This window comes from Anser anser, assembly GCF_964211835.1.
Source record: "Anser anser genome assembly, chromosome: 1".
Classification (NCBI taxonomy): Eukaryota; Metazoa; Chordata; class Aves; order Anseriformes; family Anatidae; genus Anser; species Anser anser.
The window spans coordinates 87,686,222-87,698,718 of NC_139720.1; the positions used below are offsets into that span (position 1 = coordinate 87,686,222).

Below are 12,497 nucleotides of genomic sequence, written 5' to 3' on the forward strand. Positions count from 1 at the left end.
CTTAAAAAGGAAAAGTTTCTATCTTGGAGTGATATTTCTGAATACAGAGCATGATGGTGATTTAGGCTAGCAATGACAGAAACGGCTATAGGCACTAGGAGAAATGAGAATCATGATTTTGTTTACCAAGTGGCTGTGCATGCCAAGGTTTGGATGTTTGAATTCTACCCCAGAGACCACAAAGGCATCTGGTGATAAGGGCATATTCTGTGAGAAAAGATGGGAATCACTAGGGTAGAAACAGAAAGGAGGAAAGTATTGCATACTTTCCTTGGTGACTTCATTTCTACTGTGCTCTCCACTCCATAGGCTGATAATAGAGTGAGAACATGTACCCTTTGTATGTTCCCTTCACTTTTCTAGTGAAAGGTACTTACGTCATCTCATAGTCGGTGTTCTTGTCCCCCCGACAGCAGCAGCAATAGGCTATAATACCAATAACTACAATTGCAGCAACAGCTCCTCCAATGATGCCAGCGTAAAGGGCAATGTTCATGGATGCTGTAAAGGAGGAGAAATAGAATCACTGAATAGCCTGAGTTGGAAGGACCCACAAGGATCATTGAGTCCAATTCCTCTCTAGACAGGTCTACCCAAAAATCAAACCCTATGTCTGAGAGCATTGTCCAAACACTTCTTGAACTCTGGCAGGCTTGGGGCTGTGACCACTGCCCTGGGGAGCCTGTTCATTGCCTGACCACCCTCTGGGTGCAGAACCTTTCCCTAACACCCAGCCTGACCCTCCCCTGTCCCAGCCCCATGCCGTTCCCTCGGGTCCTGTCGCTGTCCCCAGAGAGCAGAGCTCAGCGCCTGCCCCTCCGCTCCCCTCGTGAGGGAGCTGCAGGCCGCCATGAGGCCTCCCCTCAGCCTGCTCTGCTCTGGGCTGAACAAACCCAGTGACCTCGGCCACTCCTCCTATGTCTTGTCCTCTAGACCCTTCACCATCTTTGTAACCTTTTCTGGACACTCTCTAATAGTTTTATGTCCTCCTTATATTGTGGTGCCTGAAACTGCATGCAGTACTTGAGGTGAGGCCACGCCAGCGCAGAGCAGAGCAGGACAATCCCTTCCTTTGACTGGCTAGCAAGGCTGTGCCTGATGCACCCCAGGGTATGGCTGGCCCTTTTGGCTGCCAGGGCACACTGCTGGCTTCTGTTCAACTTGTTGTTAACCAGAACCTCCAGATGCCTCTCCGTGGGGCTTTGTCTCCAGCCTCTCGTCCCCCAGTCTGTATGTATAATCATGGGTTGCCCCTTCCAGGTGCAGGATCCCGCGCTTGCTCTTGTTAAACTTGTTACATGATGTAACCCCATTTACTATAAACCTTTGAGTCCAACTTGTCAGTCAATTGCTCACCCATCACATCATGTATTTGTCTGGCTGTATGCTGGATATTTTGCCCACAAGGATACTGTGAGAAACAGCATGGAAAGCTTTGCTGAAATCCCAGAAGAATACATCAGTGGGCTTCTCTCAGTCAGCTAGGTGGATAACCTTATCATAGAAGGAAATTAAGTTAATTAAACAAGACTTTCCCCTAATGAACCCATGCTGGCTGTGACCAATGACTGCATTGTCCTTCAGGTGTTTTTCAGTAACTCCCAGAACAATCTTCTCCATAATTTTATAAGGCACTGAAGTGAGACTAACAGGTCTGTAATTATCAGGGCCTTCTTTCTTGACCTTCTTGAAAACTGGAACAGCTTTAGCCAGCTTCAAGTTGATTGGGACCTTGCCAGATTCCCCAGACCACTGAAAAATAGTTGATAGAGGTTTCACAGTGTCATCAGCCAGCCCTCTGAGTGCCCTGGGATGAATCCCATCAGGTCCCATAGACTTAAATGCATCTAGTTGCAGCAGCAAATCCTGCACAGATTCAGGGTTGGTTGGGAGTTTATCATTACCACAGTCACAGTTCTCCAACTCAGGCCTTTGGGGGTCCCAGGGCCCATCATCAGTGGTGAAGACAGAGGTGAAGAAGGCATTAAACATCTCTGCTTTGTCTGTGTTCCTATTTGTGAGGTGACCATCCTCATCAGGTAACAGACCAGTGTTATCTCTGGTCCTCCTTTTGCTTTTAACGTATTAAAAAAAAAATGTTCCCCACAGCACTGGCCAGCTTCAACTATAATTGGGCTTTGGCTGCACAGATTTTCTCCCTACAATGGCAAACAGCATCTCTGTAGTCCTCCTGTGTTGCCTGACCTTGCTTCTAGCATCCATACGCTTTCTTTTTCCACCTAATCTCTAGAAGAAGATCCAGGCTTAGCCAAGCCAACCTTCTGCCCCACCTGCTTGATGTTTTAGAATTGCCTGCACCTGTGCTCTTAAGAGGTGGTACTTTAAAACTGACCAGCACTGATGGACACAGCACTTTCAAGAGCAGTTTTCCAGGGGATCTTACCAAGTTCCCTGAGCAGATTGAATTATGCTGTCCCCAAATCCAGGGTTGAAGTTTTGGTGGCAGTTCTCCTCCTACCACCAAAGGTTTTAAATTTGACTACCTCATGGTCACTGTGGCCAAGACAGCCACCAATCACCATTCCACCCTTGAGAGCCTCTCTGTTTACAAGCAACGAATCTAGAAGGACACCTTTCCTAGTCAGCTCCCTTAGTACCTGTACCAAGAAGTTATCACCAATGTGTTTTAGAAATCTCCTGTACCTGTTTGCATCAGCTGTGTGGTATTCCCAGTTTACGCTTCGCAAGTTGAAGTCACGCATAAGGACGGACAAGGGTGGCTGATCTAGAGGTAGCTCTTAATTCCTTAAAGAGTAATTCATTGGCATCCTCATCCTGGCTAGGTGGTCTATAGTAGGCTCCCACAATGACACCCCCTTTATTTGCTTGTTCCTTAATCCTTACTCAAAGGCTTTCAACCATGTCATTGCCAACTGCAAGCTCCATACAGCCCAGCCTCTCCATTATATACAGCACCACCACCCCGCCTCGCCTCGCCTGCCCTGCCCGTCCCTTGTGAAGAGCCTGTAACCGTCCTTTATTAACACCCCAGTCACAGAACTCTTCCCACCAGATTTTGCTTATGCCAATGATGTCGTAGTTCTGGGACTGGGCCAAGGTTTCTGGCTCCTCTTGCTTGCTCCTCATTCTGCGTGCATTGGTATAGAACCAATTGGTGTTTCCCCCTTCAAATCTAGTTTAAAGCTCTGTCAGTAAGCCCAGTTAGCCCACCCTGGTCATTAGCACTCCCTTAGGGGATGCCTTTTAGGATCTCCCCTTAAGAAAGCAGAATTTTATAATTTTGTTTACACTGTCTCTGCTAAAGCTTTCACATTTAGATTGGCTACATCCTCTGGTACTATTCTTCCAATAAGCAACCTAGTCTCTTACGTGGCACAACGCTGACCGTCATGTTGCAAGATTCCTTTCCCACAATGTTTGTTGAAGTGCAGATGTAAAAGCCAGATGTATCCGCCGAGATGTTCTTCAGAGTTATTTGCTCCCCTGTTGCAAAACACAAACCCAGTCAGGAAAAGAATTACAACAGGGAAGGAAATGGGAACAGCAACCCTTCAATTCTAGCCCAGGAAGGTAGGAGCGATGAGAAGTTATTAAAGCTGATGGATTGCTCCATCTTGCTCAGGAGTTTCCATGATAGTCTCTAGGTTTTAGTGTGATTTGTGGAAGGACAAAGTGTGCTGTTCTGATTACAGGGAATGTGGCATTTGAATGTTGTTTTTAGAAAGAAAACTGTAGGTGGAGGGGAAAGAAGTATGTATGCTTAGTGAAAGCTTTTTTTTCAGTGGGTAGATGGCCAGGAGCCCTCTTTGCCTACAAACATAAGATTGCACAGACCAGTTGTCTCAGACCAGTGTCTGAGAAGTGGCCACCTGATGAATTAACTTGTAAAACAGCAAAAAATTATTCAATCCTCCAGCTCTTAGGATTTCTGATTTAAATTATCTAGCAGTTTTCTAGTCTGAGAGAAGACATTCAGGCTGTGAAAATAAATGAAGAAGTATGGTGACATGGAAATGCTGTGATGTTAGACATTTCCTATCCAACCTAACAGAGCACAGAACCATATATTAAAGCTTAGCTCTGTCTGTCAGAGCAGTCAGTTTTTGCTTGTTACATCTCTAGCTGACACTTGTGCAAAGAGTCCGTGCTTTTTCCTTGGGATCTACTGATAAAGGTCCAGATTCCTCCTCTAAAACCTAAAGGCTCCAAAAACTTTTGAGGGGCTTTCCTGTTATTTTCTCTGTAATCCTCGGTTCTTTCCAGCTCATGGGTGGGACTGGGATTCTGTTTAGTCTTTGCTGACGCCTAGTGCCAGATAGTAAAAGAGCATGCAAACCCAGAAATAACAGACACCACGTGCTTCATTTCTTAGAGTCTCAGCTTGCTGCCGAGCTTGCATCACTTTTTTTTTTTCAGTGTGATGTTTATAGCTCTCAGAATTGCAGTCTATTACTGGGCTGTAAATCTTCTTATATTAAATCACAAGTAATTGACTGGTGAGTTGAATTTGAAAAATGCATGTCAGATACTGTCAATTTTGGAGTGGCTCCTGAGGGAATTCTGCACAGTGTGCAGCACTAGGACTTCCATAGCACAAAGTCTTAGCATATTGTTTGTAGTGACAGTAGGGCATCCAGCCATCGGGGGGCAGGAGACAGCAGGCAGGCTTACTGGACAGCAGTGCTCTGATGAAAACAGAAATAGTGTGGAAATGGCTCAGAACAGGCTCCTGCCCCAGGAAAGCACAGAATGAATGCAAGAGTAGGCAGACAGCTGTTGCTTTGAGAAGGCAAATCATGGTGTGGTCAGGGCTGTGCATGATGCATTGGCACCGCTTAGTGGCCAGTCAAGTGAATACGTTTCATATTTTGCATAATTTATGCAAGAATCACCTAGTGGGAGTTGAATAGCCTATAGTCTGATTGTATTTAGTTTACCTCCTTAGCAGTGCTACAATAACTAAAACCAGGAATGGTAGGTTCAGACACATACTCTGTCTTTCTGGCATTGTACATATCAGGAAGAAAGGAAGTGGCTTGAATTAATAAATCTGAGTCCTGTGACACTGCTACACTTTAAAGGCTATTAAGCTCTTATTTCTGTATGAATAGATCTACCAAAGGTCCTGTTATGGAAATTCATATACTTTTTTCCAGATTCTGACTTAAACCAAAAGCAAATAAAACATTAGGGCTTGTGTGACAGTCCTAAAGACTTGGAAGCCTCTTTTATTCTCAAAGCAGAAATGGTGCAACTGTTTCTTATACCCCCTTCCTCTACGTGAGGAGTCATCTCTGGAAGGAAAGCAGCTTCCAGAGCAAATTTTTATTTGCCTTCACACTAGAAAGTGATCTGGTCATTGTCAAGAGAGAGGAGATATAAACACCAGTTAGAAAACTGTTTGTTATTTCTCATGCTATCCCACCCTTACATCCAGCAATTGAGAAGTAATTATTTCTGTTCAGTTCCAAAATGAGCTGTCTTTCTTGCCAGGTAAGAGCTGAAATGAAAATCTTAGTGACTGCTGTTATTTCAAGTAACAGTCCTTTTTGCCCTGCTAAGTTACTTAGGAGTATATGCTGCCAAATGGACAACTTTTTAAAATCCTGGTCAGAGAACTTCCTAGAAAACGAATTGAAGTGTGGTTTTTTTTATTTGCATTTCAAAGTCTTTCCAGTCCTGAACTACAGAGGGCTCAAAGACTTGGCGACTTAGAAATTCCCGTACCTTTTGTTGTTTGTAGTACACGGGGTTCATGTTGTACATCGAAGCTTTGCCAGCTGTATGTGGGTTTTGGGGAGCCCTCATGAGAAATGCAGGTTAGATTGATCGTCTGTCCATATTCTGCTGTGCCCACAATCTTGCATTCTGGCTTGGATGGTGCAACTGAAGGAAGGAAAAAGCAGGAATATTGTTACTCAGATGCAGTATTTTGTTTCAACCCATCTCCTGCATCTTTTTTTTTTTTTTCTTGATGATCAGAAGCTGGCCATGCACCTACCACCTTCTCAAAGGAACTGAAGTGAACTCTTGTCCCTAATTTTTTTGTCCCTTCTTGACACTTGTCGGCCAAGAAGAAATTGTAAGATGCTTTCTGAGATATCTCTAATAATGTTGGGCAATTCACCCTTTGATAACTTGAGTGTGACAAGCCACAGGGGGAGTGAGGAATGACCTGTAATGAGGCAAGGGTTATTAGGAAAGTGAACTATGTAACTCTAAAAACTGTATTTTCTGCTGTCAAGTATCTAAGGTAGTCAGGTGCTTTAAGCCTTCCAACCCACTACTGTAGTAGTAGGATAAGACCAAAGAGAATTGCAGATTATGATTTACTGGGAAAGGTTTTTTCTGTTAGAAAATCTGTGGTCTAAGAAACAATAAGGACATTAGGAGAAGGATAATGGATTATCTAATGGATCTGTTTTGCCTCCATCATGCTTACTGAGGACGAAAAGACTCGTGACTGCAGACTGCCGAGGAGGGTCATTCCGTAGACGAACACTGCATGCATATGTCCCATTGTCTTCCATGGTTACTTCATTGATGGTGATGCTGATGTCCCCGCTCTCTAATTTACCAGTAAATCGTATTCGGTCTTCATAGCCCTTGCCATACTGTACAAGTCCATCAAAATACCTAGTGACAGCATCATCCTGTCAGAGAGGGAGGGAAGGTAGTCAACATTAGTTTCTTCTGTGCAAGTCTACAGCCTAACTCCATGGATTAGCCTGCTCTTAAGATAAGAACAACTTGGAAAAGAGCGCCTTAAAACTGCCCCAGGCCAAGAGAACCTTAGAAGTTCAAACGAGTCGAGCTTCCTGTCTGGAATCGCCTTCTACCTTATCCGGTCAGAAACAACTGATTTCTTTTGCTGGGTCATATTTACTTTCCTCTCCATGACAGGACACCATGAGACTTTTCTGACATCCATATGTCAATCAAATTCCCCTACGATTACATATACTCCCTTGCTTTCTTCCAGCAAGGATCTTTGGTGAAGAAACCCTTAGCAGTTACTGCAAGGAGAGCTCCAAGTGCTGCTTCTCCTCTCACTAATTCCCAAGAAGCTGAGGAGAACTTTAGAGGTGTTTTTATCTTCAAATACTCCCTGTGAAAGTAAAAGATCAAGGATCTCTCCATGTACTATTATCAATAAAAATATTTATACAATATCAAAGATATATATGTATGTATACTACACATGCAAAAATATACATAGCTTTCTCTGTAGCATCTGAGCATTTCATCTATGTTAATAGATGTAAACCCAAGGTATATACAGTGATGTATCCTCCATATACAGTTGCAAAACAAAGAGAGAGGGAAAAGAAAGGTATGGGTTTGCCTAATATCACACAATAGATTTGTATTAAATTGAATCAAGATTCAGAGTTTCTAATTGCATAGTGCTGAGATTAAAAAGTCTTGAAGGAATCCTTTTCTTCCAACACACATTCCCACAGTCCTGTTTCCATCTCTTCTCCCACCCCCTTATTAGATGCTCTATCATATGTTTCTTTATACAACTTGATTTACCACACTATTGATTTTCCTCCAGACAACAAAATCTCCTGAGGTGACGGCAGCATCAGTATTAAACTGACAGCGGAGAGTAGCATTGCTCCCTCTTGCCACCTGTAGTTCCTTGGCAGGTGTTTCCACAGTAAGGGTATGAGCAGCCACCAGAACTAGGAAGAGAATACATACTTTAGTCAGCAAAATTAATGGCATCCGATTTTCATGTTTTGTCTCTTCGGCTTTCTTACACGCCACAGTAACCCACAACCTCCCCTCTGACACCCATGACATTCCCCACTGAGCAGGAGGCAACATATGCTGAGGCTGATTGACTATAGGAAGCTGCCTCACAGGATGGCTAAGAGCTAAACTCTGCTTTCTTTTTCTCACTTCCCTCTTCTTTACCTGTGGAGTTATAAAGATGTAATTTTTTATGAGCCAACTTTCAGCGTGACTGACATGGTTTGACAGGTCCTAAATGTACAGAGGGAAACAGATAAACAGATAATACAAGTGCATCAGCACTCTTAAGGATTCAGGCTAAACTAACAAATTGATACTGTCAAACTTCAGGGAGCAGGAAAACTGTCAAATGACTTCCACCAAACCAAGTCCATAGAGAAGTGACATTTTGTGCTAAAGAACCAGAACACGTTCATGAAATGCCCTGAAACAAAACAAAGCAAAACCCAAGAAAGCAAAGAGAACTTGAAAGAAAAAAAAAAAAAAGGAGAAAAAAAAAAAGGAAGATTAGTTATTTGTGTTTAAAAATGAGTAGGGTGATAGCCACCTTTCTCCAAAAACCATAGCTCCTGCCTGTGGAGTACAGGAATAGCAGAGTTGCGTAGAACAGAAATCCCTCTGGGCCCTGGTGAAGCATGCAGGGCACAGTCTAGGTGTTTCTTGAATGCTGTATTCCTTTTGCCTTGATGCTTAATTCATCATACCTGCGTGTTGCGTAGTGTCAGCTCTTAGCTATTCTCAGAACTTCGCCAGAGGTTTTCCTCTGCCCTGGCCTAGATGACCTTCATGTCTGTGGGAACGTATGTTTAAAAACACCTGCTTTGTCCTCACAGTTTGCTTTTTTTTTTTTTTTGTGGGGCACTAAAATGAATCATCTGAAAACTCTAAGCCTGAAACTAGTTAGAGAGGGGGGACGACGGAAAGGGAACACTACTCAGAGGCACTCCCATGACAAGGAGGAGCAAGGTCCAGTAGGGAGGAACGTGGAGGAGGGCAGAGACATATGCTCCCCTGAGAGGGGCATGCTGTGGTGATGATGGTTCACTTCTGGAAGAACCAGGCTGAGTCAGTGTTCCCCAGAGAGGATGTGACTGAAAAGTCACCAGCAAGCCTTGGGTCTACTCAGCCGTGTCTCCGTCCAGATTAGATCCATGAGGAAACGTGTGTGAGGGAGAGAACAAAGGACGTCTGGATTCCACTTTTAGTTGTCCATGGATTGTAAACACGTGCTTTTTTACAAGAAGTGATCACAGACATGCCTTAGGTCAACAGCAGCAAGCCATCAGCAAATTCAGCACTACAGATCCTTGAATACAGCAGCAGTGAACTATAGTGTCCATTAAAAAATAACAGTGTAAGCACCCCAAAGATTTTGTTATCACTGTTCTAGAGCAACATAGGACAGATGGCACTGGGACCTGCTCCCCCTTGGAAGGGCAAGAGCTTCTGTGACAGCTACCTGGATCCAGTCTGTTCCCCATGGCAAATGGCCCTTCAAGGCCCCTCTTAGAAGTGGCCTATCCTCTCAGCACTGCTGCACCTTCCCTCTCCTGAGGCAGGGTGGAGGGGAATTACCACAGCAGCCAAACTCAGTGGTGCTCTGGTAAGAAAAGATCTGGCCACTCGACCAGGATACCTCTAGCTGAAGTTGTCACCTTTTTTGTGTTCTCAGCTCTCTAATTGAGTTGTTCTGTGGGTTCATGCAGTTAATTATTAAATGTTCATTTTAGTTTCTTCCTCTGTGACATGGCAGAAGTGGTTTCTGCTCTCTCAGGGACTGATTCATCTATAGTTGTTGACAGCTATAGAGGAGAACTAACAGGGCAAAGTATTTCTAATGTTCCTTTATTGCCGCCACTCCCAGGTTCTCCTCTGCTCTGGAGCAGCCAGTACAAGGGCCATGTTTCCATAGCCCCAGGGCTTTTTCTGACTGTTTCTAGTGATTCCCTCTGCATGAGAGACCTCTGCATAAAAGTCATCTTGTCGCCTGTCGCGACTGGATAGAGATGTTTTCCTGCATTTAGATGGAAAGTATCATAGCCTGTACTATGAGATGGAGCAAAACCAATTTTCTGATCCTTTTGTCACTACCTGACTCCAGTAGGCTAGGGTTCACTGACAGGTCATTAACTCAGCCCTGAGGCAGAGAAGAAACTGCCCAGCCCTAAGGCTTCAGTCAGAAGTGCTTTGCCTTTGTCAAGTTGGATGACGGAAATCCTACAATAAATTAGATTTGGTTGGTTTTGTTTGTTTTTATCCCCAAACATCTTCAGTGCAGAGTCAGGGAACATCGATGTACTAGAGAAGCAGCTGGTAACAAGCAAGATGACTTATTTGTGTGTTGCTGTCATCCTCGTGCCTGACATCTTCTGATGCTCTCCCATTTTTCATCCATTACATCTCTTTCTTGCTCCCATGTTGCCTTTGTTACATCTCCTTTTGGCTCTCAAGGAAGCTTCACGGTTTCATTCTGGAGTGCCATTTACTCGCACTGATTTCTCTCCATACCCCTTCTCACCACATTTTATTCCTTCACAAAGTCACCAACAGCCAGCTAGTTATAGTTAGCGTATCTAAAAATTGGGGTTTATTTATCAAAGTTTGATTTTTTTTTTCCTGAGCTAAAACAGAATCTATTCAGAATACAGCTGAAGGAACACGATGGTCAATTCTGAAAGAACTTCAGGAAAGGAGAGGGGACCAATAACCAATATATTGTTAGATGAATGGCATCGTCTAGATTTAAGATGAATTACTTTTTACTGTTATTTATTAGTATGTTTATAAAACTTCTCAATTCTTTAAAATGTTATTTCCCTCTGCTCAACTTAAAACATTAGTATTAGTGCAAAGGAAGAAGACAATCAAAGCAACATGTTTACTTTCACATTTGTTGTTGAATAAATATTAATACATAGTATAAAAATATACTGAAGAGCAATCAGTAGAGCTGAAAACAATTAAAGGGATATTTTGTTTGCTGAAAAAATTGAGGTTCTAACCAAACAAACTTGTTATCACTGAGTTGCCTTGATTGATTAGACTAGTGAGGAACTTAGGAAAAACTGAAATGTGTTAATTCACTTTTAAGAGGAAATGCTCTGAATTTTGATTTCCACTGAGAAACTTAGCTGGAATTTAACTCCAAAGTGGGAGAGTAGAAACCTCTTAAATGTGAAATTTGCAGTAAAATTAAGTATTTTGTTTGATTCAAAATGACCGTTTGGGATTTTTCATCCAGCAAGAAGGACACAGTATCAGTTATTCACACAATCGCAGTGAGAAGTTCAGCAGAAGTCAGCCTGCACTGAGAGCTTGACATAGGTCATTCAAGGCAGCTCTTGCATCCCAACACTGCACTGCAAAGTGCTGTGTAGTTTCTCTGCTCTGTTCCACTGCAAGAATCTACTATACCTTCTCCAAAAAATTTTCACAGGCCAGTATTTTAACAGTAAATTATCGTTTGAGTCCTGCCCAAACAGGCAAGAAGAGCCTCACACAACATACATATTTTTGCACCAAAAAGTTTACCATCTGTAGTTTAGATAGCATGAAAGATGAGAATAATTAAAAAGGAGAATGAATACCAATGGTGTTATGCAATTTACATATTGATCGCCAAATTATTACTCGTCATGTTTGTTATATATGGAACACAGCCACCTTTTCTAATTACGTTAAACCTCATGAATTTCTTTCTTGTGGGTTTATTTGTTGAAGCATGGTTTTCAGGATTTTTGATTTTCATGTGAGTAGCTTTTTTTTAAGTCTGAAAGATGGTGTATAAGCATTTGTATGAGAAGACAACAGGTCAAAAGCAGTGGAACTTAGAGCGCAGGTTCTGCAAGGCAGGATGAGAAAGAGCAAGTCTGATGAAGGCCAAGGGCGAGCTGACTGATTTACATGCATAGGTAGGGGTTGTCATGAATCCCCTTGACATGTATAATATATAGAGATCACAAGTCATATCAGAGTATATATAAACAGTAGGATTTAAACTTATGGAGGCATATATTACATGCAGATTTACATAGAAAAAAAATAAAACCCAAGGCCTTTTCCACTTCCGGTTGAGGAAGTGCCTTCTTCAGAAAGAAATGCTGTACTTAACTGAAGCAATTAAAATTGGTTTCAAAAACATGTTTTCCAGCCTCCTGAAGAACAGCATTCTTTTCGTGTTCCTGGAATTATCTTGCAGCTTTAAGAGATGCCTGTGAGTCTGGACATTCAGTATAGAGAAAGTAAATAGACCCGCCTAATCATAAACATGCAGAAACTTTTACTAAACAAAGCCCAGTCCCCAACGCTGCTCAGACTTTGTGGTGCTGTTTCCTTTTACCCAACCCTTGCAGACATAACCAAATTAGTACTCACCTGCACTGAAAACAAACAGCTGAAGCCCTTTCATTGCTCTCCTCCTCGTCCTCCTTTCCCCTTTGTTTCACCTCAAGGTGCTCTTCCTTCTAACTTGCAGGTGGCTAGAGAAGCAGTTGGCTTTAGCTGAAGGCTCCTTCACAGTGGCATCATAGGTTTGCTTCCTCTGTCTCTTGTAAAGTGCTATTCTACTACGCCACTCCTCCTGGCCAGACTGACAAGGCAGATTGCCAGTAGGCTTTGACATCTGTTGCTGCTCTCTGCCCCTTCCCCTCTTGCGAATGTCTTTCCTCAATTAAACTGCCTTTATGAGCCTCTCCTATCACGTAGATGCATAAAGCGAGAGAGGAGGCAACCCAAAGGGTGCGATTATTGGGAGT

At 43.0% G+C, this 12,497-nt stretch overlaps 1 protein-coding gene across 1 annotated transcript in view; it reads right to left on the reverse strand.

The window, feature by feature from the left end:
* GPA33 (glycoprotein A33) overlaps window positions 1–12,302 on the reverse strand; it is a 21,181-nt gene extending 8,879 nt beyond the window's left edge. The window contains exons 1-6 of the mRNA XM_083838569.1: window positions 12,118–12,302; window positions 7,519–7,670; window positions 6,425–6,635; window positions 5,710–5,868; window positions 3,352–3,465; window positions 378–501 (exon numbers count right to left, since the gene is read on the reverse strand). Of these exons, the coding sequence (XP_083694695.1) occupies window positions 378–501; window positions 3,352–3,465; window positions 5,710–5,868; window positions 6,425–6,635; window positions 7,519–7,670; window positions 12,118–12,151 (794 nt within the window). The 5' untranslated portion in view covers window positions 12,152–12,302. The remainder of the gene's footprint in view (window positions 1–377; window positions 502–3,351; window positions 3,466–5,709; window positions 5,869–6,424; window positions 6,636–7,518; window positions 7,671–12,117) is intronic.
* Between the last annotated feature and the right edge of the window lie 195 nt (window positions 12,303–12,497).